Genomic DNA, 25726 nt, shown 5'->3' with positions numbered 1-25726 from the left:
AATTTGTCACACATTTGTTGGTAAACCTGGCCTTTAGAATAAACAGGGAGAGAGAAAGAGTAATCTGCTAATCCCTGTATCTATGGAATTGTACACTGATGTGTAATGCATACGGTAAAGGTCCTAGCACAATGTACTCTTTATTGATTTTACTATTATCAGCAATTCACTCCTATGTGTTGCATTGCACAATAAAGCCCTGTTTAGTGCTAATGCTGAACACTGATGCGCCCTGAGACTGATCATATGGATGTCAAACAGTTTGTAACGATTTATTTAATCACCTTTTATGGAATCAATATTTACCCTAAACTTTTTTATTTATGTTTAATCACAATACAGAAAATCATGTTCTCATTATAAGCACACCAATGATTTTAGACTCTATAGCAAACACACATTTGTGGAGCAAATCACCCAATCACAAAAATCATGTTATTGTGTTTTAAAAATAACTTTCATTCATTTGATACATGCAGTTTTCATTGAGATAATACCTAGTTATCCTGCAAAGAAGGTCTGTGTTAAAGAGGAACTATACTGAAAACAAAAAACCCCACACTTACCTTTAATCCTGCAGGGCAGACCGATCACTCCCGGGCTGTCCGGCATCTGGTCCCGCGTCATCCCAACAACCGTCTTAGAACCAGCGCTCTGGGCGCCGCCATCTTCGTCTTCTCTTCCGGGTTCTTCATCCCACGTCACCCGACCCAGGCGCGAGATTGGGTGATGTAGGATGAAAAAAAAATTTGCCAATCTCACTGCGCATACAAGAGGGCTCCCATTCATTCTCGACTGCATAGGTGGCCGAGAATTGGGGGCAGTGCTGCACCTTTTTTTTTTTTTTAAAGGGTGTTGCACTTAAAAAACCAACAAAAAAAAAAACAGAATTTTTACCCTACATAAAAGGGTTCTCTACCCCTTAAAGTGTAAAGTGAAAATTCTGAGTATAGGTATGCTTTAATAAGACATTTCCTTTTATTGATTGCAACTTTTTCTCTCATTTGTGTTCTTGCATTGTCACGCTGTCACACTTCTGAGCTTCAACACACTACACAGGCTTAGTCCACTGTTATCACTGTTAGGAAACTTATCTTGAGATTTAGTATACAGTCATCTCTGGAGCACATTTATGTACAGTGGCTACAAAAGATAAAAATGTAAAATGGGTATATTAATAAAAAGCATATAACTTGATTGCATTACAATCTATTTTGCGTTTACATGCACTTCAGCCTTTTTTTTTTGCATATAGGATACTTCCTTTAAAGCCAGAGTCCAGAGTATACAAATGAGAACCTACAAGGTTATTCTTTCCTAAAAAGCATGCTCTGATATATTCAACCTTTTGTATATTTGTACTGACAATCCTTCCACTTCATTTTCTGTCCTAGTTAGATCCATTTTGATTTTTTACCCCACAAAATACCAGAAGATACTTCTTTAAAAACAAAGGTATTTCAAACTTTTGTTCAGTAGTCTATGCATATACACATGCTGCTCTTTTTCTACTCTAATTTTTTCTAATTGGTTCTACTTGTGATGTAATGTAATGCCATTTTACATCTTGTAGCATGTACCTCCTTTTCTTTTAGCAATGTCATGCCACATATTGACTTAATTTGCTTTACACCACATGTATAACATGGCAAACCTAAACCTTGCTGCTCTATTTTAAGCATTAATTGATCTCTGGTTTTAATACAGAACCTTGTGCATGCATTCCACTAGATGGTGCTAGGAATATACACTGTGATTGTGTTACAGCCCACTTTTTCAATGAGCAAACTCACCAAATTTAAAGGACTTCAGTTCAGAGAATGCCTTGAGCAGCCAGTTCCTGTGTGCTCAGTCCAGCTCTGCAAAACTTTTTGGGCTCTTGTACCTTAGACTCCATTACATTGCTGCTGGATTGACTTTTGGCATTGAGATGATTCCCCCATCCATGAAGATGAAATACCCTTTGGTTTTGCTGTGGTCCTCCAGTCTGTTCGGATTTACCTGTGGCACTGGGTTCTTGTACCAATTCCCAGCATCCACTCTGCAGCACAACTACCCTGATCAAAACGCAGCATCCGCAAGTACCAGTTACACAAATCGCAGGTAAGTCCAAGTGTTCTGCATATCAAAGACATTTTCCTTTATTTTTTTAAAATTGAAATTACATGTTCTTGTCATTTGGCTTGTTATATGAATGAAATTTCCTTTTCAAGGGAAAATATAATGTACCCACTGCCCATATTGATTCAAACTGTAACCTAACAATTGTTCTGCTTTGCACAATGGACTGTACAAACATTTCATGCATGGAGGAAATTTGCTGTTCAAAGTTTATTCTTATCCATCATGGGTCACTCAATGGCATGCACACTGTTTCAAAAAAGTTGATTAGATATCTGGATATTTGGACATTTTTAAGGTAATTCCCTCCTCTTCTGCAAGATGAGACTGGGTGTATTCCTATATCAGCACTTCTGTCTAGAAAAGCACAATATTTTATACGTCATATTAACTTATCTTGACTTTGTTGTATCTTCATAAAATATTTAAAACAAAACTGCAGGCTTTACATTTTGCATGCTCATTTTTACTAACACAAAGTTTCTGAATGTCTGTTTAGATCCTCCTGCATTATATGAGTATATTTTTTGACAATTACAGTAATGTTGGAGTAAAGATGCAATGTAACAGGGCCATGTGAACAGGACATACAATTTCTCAAGCTTTATAGCATAGCATTTTAATATGCATGTTATCAGGCTCCTTTGGCTTCTCTAAATCTTAATTTCTCAGTTTTAACAAAGATAGATTTTCCCAAGCTACTCTTAGTGGTGTGATCTTGTAGATCATGAACCCATTTGAACTCCAATGTCTTAAATTCATTGCTGAGAAAGCAGTACTCCACATCTGGATAGCTGACTTCATTGTGTGGTTCTCTCTTGGGCCAGCAGGGGGTAGTGTTGTTGTGGACAGGATAGGACATTCTGCTGTTCACAGGTATATTAGATTTGTATCATATTAATTTGGAGGGTTACAGTACCACTCAGAAATAATGTATCCTGTTTATGTCACATGAGTTTTTTTTAGTATATGTATTTAAAGAGCTAATGTCCAGCTAAATTTAATTTGCTGTAATTTGGAATTGAGCACTTGAAATTGTACAGTTGAGCTTAAGGGACCAGACTCATGGTAAATAATGGCCATAGCTTTTCTTTAGCACATGTGTCTAATTCTAATAGGAGCTTTCCTAAACAATCAGCACAGCTGTTTTTAGACTTAACCAGTGGCAGATGTGACGGGGTGACAATGCAGTAGCACAAATGGCAGTTGTCACACCATAACAGGAAGTGCCTGGAGAAGGGCCTTCATGGTCGGTTCACCAGGTATTATTTTAATGCATTATATTACAAAAAATATTATTATACAGAGTATGACTAATGTGGCTGTGCATTATTGGCATGCTAATATTAATAATAAAATAACAATAATATATATAATATTTGTTATTATTACTAAAAAGTGCCAACATATTGTGCAGCACTGGTATAACATTTACTTAGATCTTTTGCACAAGGGCTTGAGCTTATATTAGAGCAATGGATGCAACTAACTGATATAATTTGCAAAGCATGATTAAGCAAGCAGAAACAAAGTATTCACCATTTGTCATTGGCTCCTCCAACTGCAGTCATCCACCCTATGTTAGCTTTGGTGTTGGATGTTGTCGAAGCTTACCTGGAGGAATGACATTGCTGGTCCTGCAGGTAATAGTGTTCAGATCTGGCAAATTGAGGGGAAGGTTTTATGTTTCTCCATACCCAGAGGAGCAAAGAGCTTCCGCCAGAATGGGTAGATCAGGTAGCATAGATCTGAAAAAGGGAGAAGGGGTGCTATCAGGAGACACTATTACTTTTCATTCTTTATACATGTATCTACCAAGGAAACAAATTTAAATTAGAACTAAACCAAGGAGAGAAAAAATGTGAACTGGAAAGTTCATTATTACAGAACAAACAGGCTTTAGGGACTGCTACCCACACAGCTAACTGTACAGTGCAAGAATACCTCTGAAAACTGGAATTTATTGGAGTTGGATCATTATAGCCTGGCCAATCAAGATGGACAAAAAACAAGAAACTGGAAGAGGTCAAGATGGCGGCACTCGTATCACAGCAAGGACAGAGGAGTGAAAGTAAACAATTGTGAGCAGGCAGGTAAGTTTATTTTATTGCAGATGGGATATCACCTGTCTCTTCTATAACAAGGACCTTCTTGCTCACAATTGTTTAATCATTAAGTTTAGTACCACTTTAAATAAATACAAAGTCAGTAGAATTGTACAGCTGGGAAATATTGTGTAAATTAGAGACAAGTGGAATATTAGGAGCTCTGTAATCCAGCTGCTACCTATAGCAGGTGGTATTTGCTCTTTGTCCTTCCTCTGACCCTACAACCTCCTTCCAATCACCACAGCAGGAAACAATAGTCACTTCCTTTAGTTCACAGTTGTAGGGGAAAGCAAGCACAGATTCCTATTCTGCTTTTTACCTTTTTTCTATATTGGGGCAGACCTTCTTCAATTGAAGGCTTGTGTAGTAGGGTAAATAGAACAAGGCAAGTAATGCTTTTCATATATTATAATTCCACCTGCTTTCGCTTAAAATGAAGTTACAGTATTCTTGGCTTCATTCCTAAACCGTATATAAATCTATATATTTTTTTTTTATGTTTTGGATAGAGTATGAAATTGCAATAACTCCTAGGTTTTCTTGCTGTCTGTGTCTCCACTGGTGATATTCTCTCTCTCTATATGTCCTGGTGACCATTATCTTCTAGATAGGGATAATTGTGGGTGCCTACACCATGAGGTTTTATATCTGGGATATGTTTATTTCCCTAGTGGTTGAACTTGATGGACTTATGTCTTTTTTCAACCTGACTTATTCTGTAACTATGGAATAGAGGAGAGTCTTCCCATTGGGACAATAGCCAAGAGGGGTTTCCCATATTTTGAAGAGGTTTCCTCTTATTTCTTGTTGTGTCATCTTATTGGACAGGAAGGAAATGTAATTATCCTGAGACATTGAGATACTGTTAGCATAAAAAAGATCCCTAATATATCCAAAACTGAATAAAAAAAGTGTGGCCTTTATTTGAGTTTAAGAAATGTAAGACAAACTGTATCATCACTTTTAATAAGGAACTAAAAGAAGTAAAAAATCTGATCACTAGTGTTGGTCGAATATCTTAATTCGATTCGACAGCAACTCAAACGAATGGGGAGATACTGTTCGATGATCGAATGCTGAATTCAAACACCATTAAAGTCAATGGTGGGAGAATTCGGGTTATTTTTAGGGACTGTGAAGAACTGTAAGAGCAATCAGGGGAGCGGAGCTGAAAGCTTTCCTCAGCCAATAAGAGAGCACTAGAGGTTTTGAATGGGGAGACTTTTCCCCATTTAACCTCTAGTGCCAGGGATCGTACACTGTTGACAATGAATGCGGCCGGCCCCGGCACTAGAGGTAATTAACCTCTAGTGCCGCCGGGATTGCACACTAGCCATGGCCGCATTCATTGAGAAGATCCCTGGCACTAGAGCTTAAATGAGAACAAGTCTCCCTATTCATTCACCCCTAGTGCTCTGTGATTGGCTGGGGAAAGGAAAATCCTGATGATGCTTGAGCTTTGATTAGAGTTTACCTTTCCTTAGCCAATCACAGAGCACTGGAGGTGATGAATGGGGAGACTTGTCCCCATTTAACCTCTAGTGCCCGGGGATCCCACACTGACAGGAGGATTCCCACGGCTGTGCAGCGGTGGGAATCATTCTGTCATTGTGGGATAACCTGTAAAAAATAAAAGTTAGTTACACAAATCACACACATTCAATAAATTACTTTACCATTAATTTTTTTTTTAACACATTTTTTACACACAAATTTGCGCCGTCGAATCCCTTGTTTTTCGGGTCGGGTCTATCTGAAATCGAACAGCCATATTCGGGTCGAATATAAGGACAACCCAAATTCGAACACCAACACTACTGATCACCAATGAAATTAATAAAAACATAGTAGTCTATTTATAAATGTTTTCACCCAAGATTCACCCAATTTTTACCCAGAAATTACACATTGCACTCAATTTGACACACATTAGACTTGAAAATATATGAATTGGGAGTAAAAAATTATTCACACTTTTGCAAACTGAATCCAATGTAAAAAAATGTAACACTTTAGAAAAAACTTATATGGAAAAAGCCTCATATGTCTTATTGTAATATAAAAATCATTTAGCTATACAAATTAGTCAAGTTAACAGACTCTTCCTGAAGCTTTTAAATTTGACTGGGGCATCTAGACATCAATAACCTCTGGGGACAAAAAGGGTCATTATATAAAACAACAAAGCAGGTTACCAGACAATGTCAAAGTGTAGATAGCAGTATATTGAGCAGTCACTTTGAAATATCAGGGGATGAATTATAGCAAAGGTTTATGTTAAACCTGACCGTTCTGATTTATGGTGATGTCCAGTCCCTTAACGTACATGTTATTGAATCACAGTGAGATCACAATATTCAGTGTCATTCCAAGTTTAAAAAGTGTGGTTATGCCAATTGGGACTCTAAGGTACCTTTTTGAAATGCCTTTAATTGTTTAGTCCATAAAGAATTTCCTGTGGGAAGGGCAGCTTGGAGGAAATGATGTCATGTTTGTAATGTTGTCTCAGACATTTGTAAGACTGCATGTTTTCAATGTCAAATGGTTCTCCCATACAGTCACATTAACATAGTTCTTATGACAGCACTGAAAACAAAACTGTATTCCTGTAGGATCTTGGAAGAGTAGACCTGGTTTGGCTAACACATTTCATGTTTATGTTTCCTTTATTTTTGGTTTGCATCTTTCATGTTTTTGTTACCTCATCTATGATTTGTTTGTGTATTTTTTGTTTCGTTGAATGGACTCTATACATACACTGTGTATGTTAGTGGTTATGTAGTACATTAGTAAGGAATTACATGATTTGCAGGTGTGCATTAGAATAACCATCCATAGCTCTAGTCTAGGACATCCCATTAACCTGCAGGTTCTCAAGAAACAGAACCTGGACAGTTTTGTGACATCATTGATATTGGAATTTAGTATGATAACAGATGGCATGACCACAAGTTTACACTAGAGGATTACTTCACAAAGTAGGATTGTAATGTTATCTGGCCATCATCACACATTTACAGATCTAGTGTTGTGCTAAAGGTGATGCAGATAAACAGACATTCCTTAACAAACCACATAAGACTGTGCACAGTGTAGACTGTGAAGCCATTGTACCCTATATAATCCAGGGATTGGTGGTGCAATGGAGGTAATGGAGCTTTAACCTAATGACATCATCTGTCTACTATGATAAAATATTCTTCAGTGCATGCAGTGAGGCAATAAAGTATTTGGGACACTTTTTATATGGATTAAAGATGGATTTTACAATGGTAAATATATATCTATGTGGGAGTACGATCCAAAGTGAATTAAGTTTTAAAGCAAACCCATGCTGTATCCAAACAGAGTAAAGCCACAAGTTTGCTTTAATATCTTTAATGTCCACTCCCCAGTAGCACATATTTAAATAAAATGTTCCCTTACTTTTGTGTTCAGGTTCTACAAGCCAACAAAACACCTGGTAAATCTGGGTATGGAGGAGCATGTGATTCATACGATGTGATACCACTTTACAAAGCACATGCTGAGAGTCTATAGCTCTGTACAAGCTATTACATCAGTAGCAAGTGGCTTACATAGGGGAGTTTCTCCTGGAACTGGCTTACTCTTTATACAGGGAACCAACAGTGCTGAACATTGGGTAGATATTTGGGTCCTCTCTTCAGACTATGGTCCTCCTGAGATGCCAGAGAACACTAAAGTTGGCAGGTTCACCATCAAAGCCCATTTTCTTCACAGATGAGAGTAGGTTCACCATGATCACATGTGACTCATATGAAAGAGTGTGGAGATGACATTGCAACATCATCCAGCATTAGCAGTTTGGCAATAGATCTGTAATGGTTTTGAGCTGCATATCTTTTGAGGGGTGCACCTACATGTGCTACCTACATGTGCTAGCTAGCGTTACCCGGACTGATGTTAGGTATTCGGATGGAATCATCAGACCAATTGTCAGATCTTACACTGGTGCAGTGAGCCCTGAGTTCTTCCTGGTCCAGGACAATGTCATGTGGCCAAATTGTGTAGGTAGTTCCTTGGATGACTATGGCATTGATGCCACTGACTGGCCCCCATGGTCCCCAGAGCCAAATCCAAAGGACACCCTCTAGGATAGTATATATCAATGCATCTGACTCCACAAAAAAATTACACAGTCCAAGTGATCACTGAATTCCTGATCCAAGTCTGTGAGGTGAGCCCTTAGGGCGCCATCTGCCTTCCCATCAGAACCCCAGATATTGTTGGGGGTACATACAGACATGTAGGGGCCATACACATTAATAATCCACATTATCCTGAGTCATTGTGGTAACATTTAGGTTAGCTCATCCAGTGATTTTAGTGTTCCTTTAATTTTTTGAGAAGTTTTGGGTTTCATAAGTTCTGTGTTCAAGCTGTAGCAATTTAGTCCAACTGCATTTACAATTTTCTCCAATTCCCCATACAAAGTCCCACAGATACTTGTTGGACATGCCAGAGAAATCCACTAAATGCAGTCCCCTTTGATGGAGTTGAAACCCTCATGAAGGCTGTCTGCTTGAACAAAATTATCATAAAAGAAAATAGTACAAGGGACTTGACCATCAACTTTGCACTGCTGATTTACAGGTCCAAAGCTTGTCAATTAGCACCTGGTTGCACCCATTCCTGCCCATTGCTTCCCAGATTGGCAGCAATTTCTTTGTTTCTGAAATCATCCCACTGTAATTTGCAGTGTTTGGGAGAGATAATATGTGAGACAAAAATAAAAAAGGATTTGGCTCAGGGAAGGTAAATTTTTTTTCTTTATGAGACATGTAAGTCCATTTGGTACTTGTTTATGCTGTCATATATAATTCTTTAGTTGTACTTTTCCATCAGCTCAAAGTAATGGTTCAACTTTTTTTAATTCAACTAGGAAAACCCAAACACGGCAGATATGTCACAGCCTGATCTAAAACACTTATTATTCCTTCTACAATTCCATTCAGTTGAGACATTGGGAATTGTGGCTGAGAAGGTTTGAACAAAACAGGATAATGAGCTGTGTAGACCAAATGAGTACTTTATGTTCTGTGTTTCATTGTCAAATTCACACCATATACATAATCGCTGCACATAAATCTTACATGACAAGTAAGCAGACCTGCACATCTGTAAGTGTACACATATGTATTGTTTATGTCATTTATGAGGAGTGCTATGGGAAGCATTTGTCAAACAAACATATACCGCCACTATATAGAAGTGACAGTTGTGGTAACACAGCGGTTACCTTATTATGTGGTCATTGAAAATAAATGCTTTGCTTAGAAATTGGTACTGTGTTGGACAGCATTAGGAAATGACTCAGTGCAAGCTGCCAACTCACTTTTCTCCTCTAACATTATCAAGAGTCAATTTAACATATGAGAAAATACACAGTCATGAGTCCAGAGACTTCATGTGATAAAAGGAAAATATGAGGGATGTGGCAAGTCAATGAACCAGCTGTATATGTTATACAGTTCTTTTTGTTTCGGATCCAGCCATACAGACATCTGTCTGGTATCTATTTACAAAGATGGCAAAATAACTGCATTTCGTTTTGTCTCACCTAACTGCTATTTTTTTTTACATTTTTTAAAAACTTTGTAGGCAAAGTCATGTATGGCAATAAAAGTGGAATAGAAAAATGTTCAACATAGGATGAAGAAAAAAGAAAAAAAAAAGAACAAGGAAAAAAATATAAATGAAGAGAAACAAATATTCCAAATATGCATTCAAACATGAAAAATAAACATTCACCAGCTTCAACGAAGTTGAAAAAATATAAATGAATAAAAAAGCCATGAGAAAATGTTAAAAAAAAGGAGGAGAGTTAGGGGTTTAATGGTAGTACACTTAATTTTAAAAAAACATCATTTTGCTTTTTCACTTTACATCAGTAAATAAGATTTATTTAACCAATGTCATAAAAGGTCACCTTTGATTCACATGTAATATTACATTGTTACACTATTCTACTTGATCGATGAAAGTAACATTGAGACAGTCACTTCAGCTATGCAATACACAACAATTCCCAGCTGTCATCTTGACTGCAGGTATTTACCATTATTAACAATAGGGGAAACAGCGAAAGGGAGAAAGAAGATAAGCAAGGAGATATATCCTAAAAACTTTGTTTTTTTAAGATGTAACTGCTACATTTAGAATGCTCAAATACCTAAATATGCCAAAAATGAGTGGAGAAATTGTGCACTGAAAACTATATTTACTTGGCATTTTCAAGCTCTTCAGAAATATTGTCCTCCCTGTGAAAAATCACGTAATGTCAAAGTTGATGTTAAGATTGTTGGCTTGGTATACTGGTCTGATATAGCCACTGTATTTTATATTTATTGGTGAATTTAGCACCAAGATTTCCCTTTATGGTTCTTATCCCTGTTGCTGTATGGTCTTTCTTCTGCTACAGCAAGGGCTCTTCTGGGTCTTCTACATGGAAACTTTACTATAGCTGGTTTTTGTGGCTTTTGGCATAAAAGCAAGTGGTAGAAGACTTTTCTCTGCCAGACACGGTGATCATAGGCAAGCAGGTAGCTATAAAATGGCCATCACCTTTTTTGACTGCCTGATCAATATCTCATTGGTGCAGTATTTCCATTCAAAACTACCGGCCTAACAAATGTTGTTTGGTGTATTAAATGGTGTATTATCACTGGCCCTATGAGAAAATGACCCAAAGCCCAATTCTACCCTGCTTTAAGGAATATTGGATGTAAACCCATCACTAAAAATTCTTATCATTTCAAAAGTAATTTTAATCTTTTTAAATTAAAAGCTTCTTTATATATGATAATATCTGCCTATCCTGCCATATAGGTGCTGGCTAAGGCACTATACAATCTAATTTAATGTCCAGTAGAAACTGATTTAGATGCTACTTTTGTGCTAATTACATTTGTCTGCTATGTTTCTTTCTTATGTGTTTTTCTTGTTTACTCTGCCTTCATGATTTATCTCTTTTTGTTCTTATGATATTTTATGTATGATAACAGGCAATATTGCTTTTATTTTGTTCTGGTATGTTTCTGTATAATATATGGTCAAATTATCCAATGCTGGGAAAGAGCCAAATAAAAACTGTTGAAAAGTAAATAGTTGAAAAAAAGCATGTCTGTGGACAGTAATGCAGACCACATGCCCTGCTGTCCTTTAACCCCCTCTTCATTTTCAGTGTTATTCCTGGGGTTGAGTATAACAAAAGAAGACTATTGTTTTTATCTTTTCTGGTTTGGAAGGCACCCAAGTCTAACACTAAGGTCCTCCATGGTGATATGAATGGAATCTCCTTGTTGTGATATACTATAGAGCCTTGCTATAGATTGATGAAGTCTCAGCATGATCATAAAGCAGCAAGTCATGTTGTACCTATATTTTGTGATTTGGTCATCCGGTGTTTATCTTAAAAAAGATAATAATTGTTTTTACGTTTATGTTTGATGGAGCCAAAAGGAATTTCATGAAATCTATGCATTGATACACAATAAACGTATCTATTTAGGCAGTTGTAAATGGAGCTCATGGAATTCATTCTTTTTTAATTTTAGAACTTTAGAAAATTAGAGAAGAGTAACTTATTAAAATCTATTTCCTCAGTAATTTACCCTGAAATTTGGTTTGTTAAACATCTGCTAAACCATATTTAGGAGTAATCTTGTACTGGACAAGATGACTAGTGAAAGAGTCAATACAGAATTATTTTACATATTCTTTGATCATACATAATAAATGTGTGTGGAAACTGTTTTCAACTGGTAATGGGCTCTGGTAATCGTAATCGGTCAACAATGCAGTATTGGAATTTAGTATTTTACCATAGTACTCAGGCAGACCTCTGTGTATCATCCAGTGTTATATAACAAAATTAGGACATCACCAAAAAGAAACATTTAAGTTAACATTCAGTTGATGATGTAGTATTATAATAAGAACCAACTGATGTGATGACAGAAAGAAGGAGAACGACTCTGCTGTAGTAAATTATTATCCGGGAAACAATTTGCTTGTTTGCGGCAGGTAGGCTGGATGGAAATATGATTTATGTCTTGCCTGTCTGTTTTGACTGTGCTAAAACCTGTTGCATATAACTTGGCAAGCATATATATTATATTTCATATAGTCATGCAAACTAAGTTCCATTAGAGCAATAGGTAAGAAGAATAAGAGCTGTATGTTATTTCTATGTTGGAAAACATTTTTTTCAACACTTTTTATCTTACTAGCTGTAGCAGATTGGCTTCCTCCCCATTATCATGATTCATTAACCTTTTTTTTCTATGTGATTATCTGACCCACAATCGCATCCTTCAGTAGAGACTGTGCCACTAATAGTCCCAATCTCTGTTTGAACATTCCCCCCTCTGCTTCTGCCATGGGTGCTGCTATACTGAAATAAAAAAACATACCCAAGGACAATAAGTGAATTTAAAACATATCTAAACCCAAAAACAATATATAAGAAAATATTTCAGTAAGCAGAAAGATCTGTTGATCTTGCCAGAAAGCGTCCTTGTCATTTTCTGTAAACTGAAAAGATAGAAAAAGCAATGTTATCTTTCTTGTGTAAACCACAAACCCCCTCAACTACCATGCAATGGAGATTAACAAAGGCAGACATGTTTGAAGGTAATCATGTATAAGAATCATAGCAGCCTCCATGATGGAAAATTAGGCATATCCACCAAAGGACAGGGTGACCAGGTAAAAACAAATGAAAGATAGCTTAAAATAAGAAAACTAATCCAACCATCTAAAGGCTGGTAAACTTCAACAGATGATTTTTTTGTTTTGGGTTTATATATACTTTATTACCTTAGAAGTAAAAAGTTTTACTCCCACCTAGAGAGAAATAAATTATATACCTTTGCTGTATTTCTTCTGAAAATGCCAGTGCTCAAGCTTTAATACTTCTTAGTCACAGACCAAAAACAAACATCCTACCAAGAATGTCTGAGAAAACCTAGAATTCTTTCTCACCATGTTCTGGTTTTGGGATTCATTAGGTATTGATTATATTCAGACTATCCTAGTTAGTAAGAAAGAAATTTAGATTCTGGAAACCATATAACCACATACACATGTCTTTAAATTTGAAGGTCACAGTACATACTAAAAATGATTCCTCTGTTTACTTTAATCTTTTGAAAAAACACAGAACAATGTCTGTATTTATCAGATAAAGACAATAGTAAACTGTGGAGTTTACATGTTTTTTCTATTTAAATGCATATTTGCATACAAAAAAAATTCTTTCAAAAGCTGCATGTTCCAAAAAAAAATAAAAAATAACTCAATCGAGTGTAAAAGTTGAAAAATATCCACATGGATCCCTCAGTTTGCTTTAGTATATAATATTTGTATAAGAATATAGCATGGTAAGGGTTTGAGAGGGCATAAACCTACTAAGCTTTCAAAGGCTGGTTAATTTTATCTGACCCCCTCCCCATTCCAGTGGCCATAAATCACCAATGGATTTAGTGGATTGCCTTTTTTAAGTGTAAACATCTATGGCTTTATTGTTATATTTATACCTGTTCTTTTACTGCTGGGAGCAGCTGGCAACTTAAGAAATATTTGATATCTAATGTTAGAAGATCTGCCTAATATGGGTCATAAAAACTTATTTGTGCACTTTTAAATCAGAATGTAAAAAAAAAATTGATATTTAGGAATTCTAACATTAAAAGCCAGGTACATGGCATGTGGGTCTCCGAAAGAAGTCTAAAGCACTATATCATATTTCATCCTCTGCAGACTTAAGGAATTTTATATTTTTTGTAAGATTGCTAACTTCACTTTACATTTCCAGCACTAGTACAAGAAGTCATTTTTCTTGACAATAGAGCTGCCATCACATTCTTGACTCTGATCTGCTCAGTGTCACCTGGATTCAAGCCCAAATTCCCCTCAAGCTATAGATTGGAAAAAAACCCTAGCATTAGAGCTTACATAACTTTATTCTATAGTCACTCATGGATAAAAGCTGCAGCTTATGGCGTTTTTAAATTTAATTTATCTTTAATTATGTGTATTGGGTGTACTTACTTTTGTATTTGCAAAAACTGTTTTCATTGAAATCACATCATCACTGTGTAACCTGTAATATCAAATATATTAGCGTGTTGCAGTGAACTGAATTAGAACTGGCCCATGGCTAAAATGAATTACAGGATTACCTTCAGACATTTACAGTTACACAGGCTTCATTTCTGTACTGAAATTATTATTATTTAATAATAAACAGGGATCATATAGCGCCAACATATTACAAAATGCTGTACATTAAATAGGGGTTGCAAATTACAGACAGATACAGACAGTGACACAGGAGGAGGAGAAACTCTTCCTCAAAGAGCTTACAATCTAGGAGGTTGGGGAAGTAGCACACAATATGAGGGGAGATACGCAGTGGTGGGAAGTAGTGACGGTTTCAAAAGACAGAAGAAAATGGGTAGGCAAATTTGAAAAAATGGGTTTTTAGTGCTCTTTTAAATGAGCAGAAAGTAGGAGCAAGCTGAATAGGACGAGGAAGACCATTCCAGAGAGTTTGGGCACCTCTAGAAAAGTCTTGGAACCGTGTGGGAAGAGGTTATGAGTGAGGAAGTCATTAGTAGATCATTGGAGGAGCTAAGGGAGCAGCTAGGGGTGTATTTTTCTACCAGGCCAGAAAGGTAAGTGGGACAAGAACTGTGTAGGGATTTGAAGGCAAAGCACAGGAGCGTGAATTTGATTCTAAGGTGAAATGGAAGCCAGTGAAGAGAATTACAAAGAGAGGCAGCAGAAGAGGAGCGGAGGGAAGGATGGATGAGTTTGGCTGCAGCATTCATAATAGATTCTAGAGGAGAGAGTCGGAGACTCAGGGCTGATATCAGATGGGAATCTGGCGTGTATAGAGCGCCCATCATCTGAACAACCGCCCTGGCGGATCCGCAGATGATGGACGATGAACGATCTTAATGAAAGAGAAAGGGGAGAGCACGCAGCGGGGTGCCGCTCCGTCGTTTTTTCCCTCCCCTCTCCATAGAGCAAAATGTTGCTGTATGTACAGCACTCGTTCATGCATCATGCAGTCCTTAGTCGCTGGAAAGGATCGTGAAAGATCCTTTCCAATGATAATTATTGCACGTGTTTATGTAGCTTAAGGCAGTAGTCATGCAAAGGCAGCCTGCAGACTGATATCCAGCTATCATCTCATTTTGGTATTTGCATACCTTTTCTCAAAAGTCAACCCAATGCTTGCATTGGGGTTATTAGCCCTAAAACAGACCTAAACTAAAATGTTTTCTTTACATAAAAGTGTAGACAACTCTTTCATATAAATTAAAATGTATTATTTTTTTTTAAATGCAACACCCTTTTTTTAAATAAAAAGAAACCTCCTGATGGATCGACGGATCTGCGGGATTAAAGGTAAGTGTGATTTCTTTTTATTTTTACTTTAGTTCTGCTTCAAGAGAATTAGGGTGCTGTAATACTTTCAGGAAGTTATGCACATTAATTTACCACCCCTTCCCACCTTCCATGATCTGCCTGCATTGCCATCACTGGGTCTATTATAAGGTATATAATGAAAACAAAATGTTTTATTTAAGCATTCCATTGGCATGTTGATAAGTATGGGAGGCAGGAACTGGGGAAGGTAAGCAAATTACACTTCAGCTTTAAACAAACATATAGTGAGTGACATCCTTGGATGATTCTGTCCTCAATACTTTATGAGTAACTGACCTGGAACAAGCAAGCATCTCCTGAAAAGGTCAATACATCTGATCTGCACATTGTTCTGGTTCAGTAACTAAGCAATGCGTTTTTTTAAAAGCAGATCTCAGCAATGGTAGCTTTCATTACTTTCCAGCACAGGCTTTCTTAAAATTAACACATCCTAATTCCTTTGTCAATTTCCTTTTGAAATAGGAAATATTATAATAAAGTATTGTACAATGCTTGAATTTCTTCACTGTAACTACTGAAACTATTACTTTAAATCCTGACTGTAATGTTATTACAATTTGCATTGCCATGTAAATCCAAACAGATTTATTTTGTTTTGCGGTATATTGGTTTAAATTTAATATATCATAGTTTGTCATTTAATATAAACCAAACATAGATTTAGAATGGCTTATGAATTATTGTACTCGTTTATGACAGTATAGTAAATATTGTTAATTTTTATGAATGTCGCTTTTAGCTGCATTCCATTTAAATTTAGAATTATGTTTTGCATTTGTGTCCTTTCCTTAGTAATGCTTGTTCTGTCTGTAAGAATTTTGTGCTAGTTCATGTTTCCTTTCTTCTATCGTCCTTTGTGTTTAAAAAATCAGCTGTCTTTGGTTATTTTCATGTGAAATCACTGAGTAAACAAATGCATGTTTAGTCTATGGAAGTCTTTTGTAGCTTTTTTACCATGGAAGAACACTTGAAAAATGTTCAGGTCTTACAGGAAATGCTGCTAGAATTATTATAATTACAGCACATGGTACATCAACATAAGTAAGTTGTAGAAGTAATAATAAGTAGTTTTAGTAATTTCTATTGATTGCTTTAAGAAAAATCTGGATGCTTTTCTAGAAGCACATAATTTAATTGGGTATTAAAGTTTTAAAGTAAAAGATAGCAAAGGCTGTTGATCCAGGGAACATCCGATTGTCTCACAGGATCAAGAAGGATTTTTTTCCCCTGTTGGATCAAATTGAATCAGTTTTGCCTTCCTCTGGATCAACTATGTCTGTAGGGTTTTATCTGGGGTATGTTTTCCTAGTGGTTAAACTTGATGGACATATATTTTTTTTTTAACCTGACTATGTAACCATGTAAATAAAATAATAAGGAATGGGGTGTGCCTACTGTATCTGACAATCAGAGTGGATCTAGTTTGATAACCCTCCAAATTACAAAAAAAAATTTACATAGATGATTAGTGAATGCTTATGGTGGTGATAAGTGGAGTTCCCTAGTTACATTGATGGCAAGTTCAGAATTGGCTTTTATATGCGTGACCAGTATAGTGTGCCTTTTATTGGTGGTCAGTACAGAAATAGCTCTTACATGGGTTGGTCAGTATAGTGTCTCTTACATCGGTGGCCATTCTAAAAATTACCTTTACATGGGTGGCCAGTGTTGTATCCTCTTACAAATGTGGTTAGTCTTGAATGGCATTTACATTGGTGGTCAGTCTACAAATGACCTTTTCATGGTTGGCCAGTGTAATTCCCCCTAAATTTGTGGTCAGTGAAAAACATTAAACTAGTCAAATGTCAAATTAAAATCTAAATGTGCATCATAGATGGCTCATTGGTCAGCACTCATGCCTTTGCTAGGTTTGAATCCAAGCCAGCCTGTATTAACAAGGGTTTCCTTCCTCACACCTCCATAAGCATGCAGTTAGGTTACTTGGCTGCTAATTGGCAAAGATACACTAAGACTTTCTTTAAATATCAGTAATAATGTAGAGATATTTTGTGTGATGTAGAAAAGGGGTTTCACAAATACTATCAAATACACCTTTGAAAAAGTTATGGTTATTTTGTAGCCTGCCCCCCAGCCCCCTTAAGCTGCATACACACGTGCAATTTTTTTCGTTGGAAAGGATCTTTCACGATCCTTTCCAACGACAAAGGACTACTCGATGCATGAACGGTGCTGCACATACAGCACAGTTCTGCTCTATGGAGAGGGGAGGGGGAGAGCGATGGAGCGGCACCCTGCTGCGCGTTCTCCCCCTTCCCTTGCATTAGGATCGCTCGTCGTTCATCGCTCGTGGATCCGCCAGGACGGATCCACGGACGATGAACGACGCCGACTCTACACACACCAGATTCTCGCCCGATATCTGGCCGATGCCGATTATCAGGCGAGAAAAATCTGACGTGTGTACGCAGCTTTAGCCATCACTCTTAGCCATCAAACTTATCTTTACCCAATCTAGCAGGATATTACCCACTAAGCTGCAGAGCAGCTTGTCAAAATATTAGGTCAGGCCCACATTCAGTTCAATTGCTGTCATAACACATACCTTTTATATTGGGACTGTAACAAAACTCATTCATACACGGTTTTACATTTTAAACATTTGGAAAGTATGAATATACCTTAATTAACATTGGCTAAAGTTAATGACTAAATACAGGGGTGCCCACGCAAATGATCTACCAACAGTAAAAATGCTAAACATATATTTATTTATATATATACCGAGTATGACACAGAAGTGACTGGAGCTAATAAGACATTGAATGGCAGAACACTGCACAGACATTGCATTACAAGACTATAGTGACAGGAAAGGTACAGCGCACCTGTCATAGGAAAATGATGTGCTGCACAAGAAACCGCCCAGCACTGCTCACCTCAGACTGCCCTCTCTGCCTCCCTCCCCACTCCCCACTGTTACACGGAGCTTTCTCACACAGAAAGACATCCCCAGCATCCCTAAAGACGTGCAGCCCGGCTGCTAGGAAACAGCAGGGAGGGGTAGGGCAGGGCTCTGTGATCAACTTGGGTTGCCTTTGCAATCGACCAGTAGATCACGATCAACATTTTGGGCACCCCTGACTTAATGGCTCTTACAAATTAGTTGATGATCAAATTAAAGGAATAAAGAACCAAAAATGATGCAGATACTTGGATTTTTTAATATACCAGTAAAGAAACTTTTGTTTTTCCAGCATTCACATAAACTGCTTTGAAATTAACTATTTAGCTTTTTATCTCACTGGTACATGGTCAGTAATAAAATTCTATGTTCCAATCTGTACCGAGAACCAGCTATTCTCCATTTGGTACCCCTTAACTTATTTCCCATACAGCGTTTGGGTCGCGCCTGCCGTCTGACAGGTGGGTTGTCCGTGAGCTCCAAAAGGTTGGGGGATCACTGTTCAACACTATAAATTGGAAAGACGTCTGTGGTCTCCCCGTGACAGTCATGTGCCACTACTCTCTCTATCCATCAGTGACCAGTGGAATAGTTGGGGATAGAACAGGAGGGAAAAAAAATCTCAGATTTACTGATCCTTTCACCTAGGATTCCACCAGCATTTACCCCAAAATGTACACATATTTTATTTTGAATTCAATGATCCAAAATCAAAAAGATTTTTTTGTCATTTCTATTAACTACTGATTTGAATAATAGAGCCGCATTTTGTGCCCTAGGTTTATGCTCAGTCAGTGTAGTTTTCTTGTTTTTCCAGGTTAAAGTTGGTACTTTGGTTTGTATTCAGACTTGTTTATATACAAGTATATACAGTTATTTGCAAACTGATTTCAGTTATAAATATACAATTAAATTTAAAAATTGGTATTGGCACTGTTTAGGCTGCTTAAAATTTTGGGGAAAAAAGGATAAGCATGAATGAAACAGCTGGTGGATCGGATTTTGAAGTTACTGGTAAATACATGCTTGGGGAATGGTAAAATCTACTAAATACCTAAAGAAATTAAAAATAAAGTTGTTTCCAACAGCAACCAACTAAATGTTTTCATTCTTATTTTAGTGAAATACATGTCAAGTGGGATATTATTGGCTTATGTGAACAAATCAAGTGCATTGTTTCCTTGTTAATTTTTTATACATACTTGCCTGTGAAGTGTTAGTGACATTCTTCTAAAGCTCATCATATGAAAAAGTGGAGTGAGCCAGGTTGTCCTCACCCCGGTGGCATCACATTAAAAACTCAGCAGCACTTTAGGCTCATTTTGTCATTTCCTCATTCAGGTTCCTGAACAAGTAGGTGCTGTACACAAGTAAGTCCCCTCATGACACCACCAGATGTGTCTTGACAGGCAGCCAGGATGACGTTTGTTTGGTGTCTGGCGGTAACGAAGGGCTTGCACAGCTGAGTGGAGGTCTGTTCCTTTCTGACACCTTCTAAACACTTGGCAATCAGCGCTGAAATGTGAACATCGAAAAAAAAAATATTTTCATATTATCCTCTTTCATGATAATATGGAAATGTTTAGTATTTTGGATTTAGTTTATTACAAAAATGAAGGTTTTTCATTTGTTGTATAAAGTAGTAAAAAGGAGAAGTAAACATCTGTCTAACTTTTAGTTTGTGCATTTGTTTTCAAATTTGTGTTAAATTACTGTCTCCATTTTATAAACCTGAAACTTGTGTGGCTTGTGCACACGAACACGGGCAGCTGCTATTTCTGTTTACATTCCCTTAAGAAATGTGTACATGAATACTTTCCATTCCTGTTGTTTTATACTGCAGGGTAAAAGGGACTTATTTGGTGTAATGTATAGAATTTTTGAAACAAAAGATGTGCCCATGGCTGAACCCTGGTGTTAGAATGCAGGCAAAGCCTAACTGATTGACGTTTTATTTGCCAAAACATTAATAACATAAATAATTACCATAAGTACTATTTCATCCTGTTTTCATCCTGAGACATGCTGCCGATTTCAGCCACTTCCCATCTACATGTGTGCATTCCAGCCAGTGCTACAGATCATTTTTTATGACTGGGGATCATGCCTGTGCAATGTGCATTGGTACGGCCACTTTAGGGCCACCCACCCAATTTAGAAAACTTTTGCCAGGGTGGGTGGCCAACATAACCCTCTAAATCTAGCACAAAGAGCTTCATAATTGCAGCAGAGATAGACAGGTTGCATGACTTCCTTATTGTTTTGTTTTTGCTGTATGAATTTTAGTAGATAGAAGCACATTTGTAAAACACTTATTTTGTAGGAATTGTAGAAGTCATTACATTAATATTGATGTTTCTAGGAAAAATACTGCATGCAATGAAAGGTCTGTTAAATCAAAGTTTAATATTATGTATCTGAGCATTATTTTTTGCAGTGTTCAAAATTTGGGACAGAATAGCTAGCTACCCATGTTCTCCAGTACAGCCGCTTCTGGCACCCAAATGAGGGCATATAGTTGATTAGTAGCTGCATTGATAAGTATTACAGCAGCAACTCTTGAAATTGCTACTATAAAGTTGCTAGTGTGACATGGTCCTTATTCATCATACAGTGTAATAAAGAAAGGCCCTTGAATTTGTATATGTTCTTTTTCGAGTACATGTAAGCCATGTGTATGTATTACTGCTACAGGAACATAGTACAGAACTTCCCAAAATTTCTATCTTTTTGCTTGTGTGACTCTAAACGTTTAAAATACACAAAAAAACACCCAAAGGAGATTTGTTTTTACAACAAAACCAGAGTTGTGTGACAAAGATTCTTTGGATGCTTCAGGTTTTGTATATGGATGACGGTTCAGAGCAGGTGGCACATCTCTTGTGATTTGTAGCACTGTAGTACAGAATTCCAGTATGTTTTTCCAATTGTTCCTCCAGCAAACAGAGGCATTGCTGAACAAAGGTGCTGTGAAAACCCTGTTCCCTTGTGCATGTAAAGAATACACCAGTTGGCTGCTATGTACACAGGGAAGCTTCCAGCATTTTTGGATGTGCTTATTTTAGCACATGTTAGTCAAGTAAATGGAGTGCTTTAGTAGTGTGAAGTGTTTGAAATAAGAGACCCTTTTTTAATTTTAATTTATTTAGGAGTAATTAATACTAAGTGATATTATTACCAATTTAGGAGATATTTTAATTGCTATATCCGGGGGCCGGGAAGAAGGGGCAGCTACCATTGGCATCCTGTAACAAAGAAATGAGATACACATGGAAGAGATCATTTTTGTAAGACCAGAGCAGAAAATATTATTAAATAAATTAGATTTGTTTGCTATTTTTTTCCATTGACAGCATTAGTTTTGATTGTCTTTTATATGTCAAACTAAGTACACCAAGTCCTATTTTATGCTATTTGTTATTATTTTTTTGACTCAATAGATCTAGACCTGCCTGTTTGACCAGCCTAAATGTACGCATGTAATTGTGGGAATACATAGGCAGGAAAGCATGCAAATAGAAATGTACGGTGAACATCAGGGTGTAATCATAGCCTAAACTCTTTTTAAAAATTTGGATAAAGTTTAAAAAGTTAGAATCCCTGTCAGATTTTGTATTGCTATCTGTGCGCTTCTGTGTATATTCTCTTTTTGTGTGTCTAGGTGACCAATAAAAATAATTTTTAAACTTAAAATTTTAAATCCTAAAAGTTAGACAAAAAAAAACTTTAACCATTGGGCTTTAACCATTCCTTGCTCTATTTAAAACAAACACAAATTGTTGGCTTTTTAGCTGCACCTTAATAAGTGGTATTGATATATAGTGTGATATAAGAAAAATGGTTCAGTCAAATTACAGAAAAATGGAAGTGTTCGATATGACCAGCAGAACAGCTATACTTTTATTCCAGATGTTGCTCTAGTTTCCATAGATCCGTCTTGAGGGATCTGATTGGCTTCTATTCTCAGCAGTTCCACTTTTGCTCCAATTTCATCCATCAACTCCATGATCCCACTTCTATGCTCTTCCACAATTCATTGCAACACTGCTGTGAAGTCAGACTTTGATCACACTGCACATTACATTATATTTAGGTTTATATCTGAAGGCACCCTTAGGGTATTCATAGAATAATGACAGACAGATCTTTGCAGCAATTTAATTTCTAAAAAATGCTTAGGTAGAAAGTTTACAGCAGGATTGTTTGCTTCAGAGAGCAAAGCAACACAGCTGTTGTGTCTTTGTGGAGTCCCTGATGTTTCCCTATGTGTCTTCACCTTGAATTAGGGGGATGTGTGGTTTTCTTTCTCCCTCTGACTTTCTTTACTTCCTTTCTGGTGTTAACTGTCAGCAGGTTGTCTCTGCATGAGGTGGAAACAGGGAATGATTTCATAGTTGACAGTCAAAAGAACAATTTCCCCATTTTTTCGGAGTAATAAAGTATCATAGCTTTACGTTAGCCAAGGGACACTTTAAGCTTCTTAGATCCAGATGGCGAACTACATATTCTAGAACACCTCTTTAATCTTTCTACTTGAAGTCCAACTAATCTTAAAATTTAACAAGGCAAATTGTAATAGCAATCATCTGCATAAATAATGTAGATACAAACAATGGATAGAAGCAAAGTGGTAGACAGAATATGCTTTTTATGGTCTATATCGTGCTTGTGCACTTCATTACAGCTATTTCCCTCATCATAGCCAGAGAGAGGGTCAATTAGATGTGAACTTGTGACCAAAGAAGAAGAACAGACGCCATGCTACATTTACCATCAATCCTGCATTACTGTGAAAACTATGGGGCTGATATACTAAAGGAATTTAGGCAGTTGCCTCACCAAGGTGAATTATAATCTTGCCAAGAATATTTCACTTAGCTTAGAGAATGCAGGTAAAATTCACTTTGCAAATAACACAAAATCACAAGGAAATCTAAAAAAACAGGATTTTTCTCCATGTATATGTTGGATGGTTAAAGTCAGAGGACGTTCATCCCAACTAAGTTATGTGAAAAAGCCATTCTAAGCACCTAAATACTTTTAGTATCATCCCCCATGTGTCTACATGAAGAGGGTTAGGACTTTTAGTCACAGGAAGAAGTTGGTGAGCACCTGTATGACCTTAATTTATTACCAGGAAACTAAAAGGACCTTGAGTTCCTGAACTTGTGCATAGATGCATTCCAAAAAACATGCAGGTAGGTTAATTGGTTTCCCAAATTTACCTTAGACTGTGATAATGACATGACTATGGTGGGGACATTAGGTTGTGGGCCCCTTTGTGGGACAGCTAATGACATGACTTTGTACAGCGCTACATATATGCTATATTATATGCTGGCCCTATAAAAATACTAGTTAATATTAGGTACACAGCTACATAATTCTTGCACTTGTACAGATCAATTCCAATGGTAAGACTTATTTACATATTGCATTTACCTCTGTTAGAAAATGCTAGTTGTCAGAATGTCAGAAGAATTGTAAGAATTTCAGAGCTTTCTGAATCACTAAAGCCGAACAAGTATGCAGAGTTTTGGCTTTCATGATCTGAGTGCTTGTTTTGGGTCATTGATTTAGGAAAAAGTTACGGGATCAGCATAAAAGCTATGCCGCAAGCATTTTGGATATAGCATTTAGCAGTGACAGCCTCTCAGTGCAGTGCATGTTTTCTTTGAATGATAACTTCAGCCTAAATAGATTCCTATGTTTTGTTTAGAGCTGGTCAGAACCTGATCCCGTTAAACTTTTGGTTTTTCTGTTCAATGACTGTGACACTTGATGAGCCCATACCACAAATGCATGTGTGAAAAAGGTATTGATCGGCAAACCAATCTTTTATGTTTTTATTTTTTATGGTCTGTAAAATAGAGACATGGCAGGAGTATGTCATTTGTCAATATTCTTTAAAGGTGTTTTGATCGGCAACACCCCAACAATGTGGATATCAATCCACGCTCTTTGGCCATCTCCATACTCCATTAAAATCTTCTTTTAGTTTGCTCTTACTTCCCCCCTAAGTATCATGAACTTCCCATGTGACAATGGCCAGCTGCCAGGCCCAAAGACTTTCACTTGGGAAATAGTGGTGACATTATCCACTAAGTTAAGCTTCTACACTATTTGAAACTATAAAACCAGGGTGGACTCCTGCAATGTGGAGGGGTAAGGAGTGCAGATCAAAAAGTATACCATGCTAAGGGATAGGCTATCAGAAGGGGTTTACCCCACTCTCTACAATGCTTTCGTTCAAATATATAGGAGTAATTGGAAACCATTTTTTGAACAGGTTCATATTGTGGTGGTTTGCGACATGGCTCTTGGATGTACCATCCAGCCTCTGGTCTTGAGTAACCAGCTGTTTCTATTGATTTGAATAGGATGTGTTCCAACCCCAATGAGCTGAGGTTGAACGTGGTTGCACTGCAGTTGCTAGTGGACTGGAGATGGCCCATATTTGAACCACAATGATGAAGCATTCATTAAACAATAAATATATATATATATATATATATATATATATATATATCTTTAACTGGGTGTTTTCCTTTTTTTTTGGTGGATTCACATTCAACATAACTCCGACTAATATAAATGCATTAACACAATCGATGCATCTAAATAGGTTCTACATATTCAGGTTCTTGTATATGCCCAATTGTGACTAATTCTCCCTATTACTTGGAGTTAAAGAAATAAAATGTTTAATTAAAAAGTATTATCGGTAAAGGATTGGTTGCATGTATAGATAATGAAAACATTGTGTCTTGGTTTTCCTTTTAAACAGCTCCTACTAACATTTATACCAAAAAATAATGAGAGATGCCAGTCAGTTCTCTTTTCCATGTCTTAAATCTCTTAGCTAGGTACAAAGACATGTTCGTCTAATAATGTATTGCAGACTATTTTCCTGTTCCTGTCTATAATGTATAGTGCACATTTTCAGTGTAGTTCTTGTTTCATTTCCTAAATTTGATGAATAGACCCAGTAGGGGGAAGCAGTAGATCTTGTGTCTAATATTATACATAAGGAAAGAAACAGACTGCAATGTTTTGTCCTTTTCTTGGCCTGCCAAGGCAGCTTACAGCTGTG

The 25726-nt window shown here is 36.9% G+C and overlaps 1 protein-coding gene across 1 annotated transcript in view; it reads left to right on the top strand.

Annotated features, from left to right (window-relative positions):
- Positions 1-1824: 1824 nt before the first annotated feature.
- The window catches only part of COL26A1 (collagen type XXVI alpha 1 chain), a 216355-nt gene continuing 192453 nt past the window's right edge, over positions 1825-25726 (top strand). Inside the window, exon 1 of the mRNA XM_072429704.1 lies at positions 1825-2103. Within this exon, the coding sequence (XP_072285805.1) occupies positions 1931-2103 (173 nt within the window). The 5' untranslated portion in view covers positions 1825-1930. The remainder of the gene's footprint in view (positions 2104-25726) is intronic.

This window comes from Pyxicephalus adspersus, chromosome 1 (assembly GCF_032062135.1).
Source record: "Pyxicephalus adspersus chromosome 1, UCB_Pads_2.0, whole genome shotgun sequence".
Lineage (NCBI taxonomy): Eukaryota > Metazoa > Chordata > Amphibia > Anura > Pyxicephalidae > Pyxicephalus > Pyxicephalus adspersus.
Note: the sequence above shows the minus strand (reverse complement) of the source record. Positions and strands in the feature narration are given on the sequence as shown.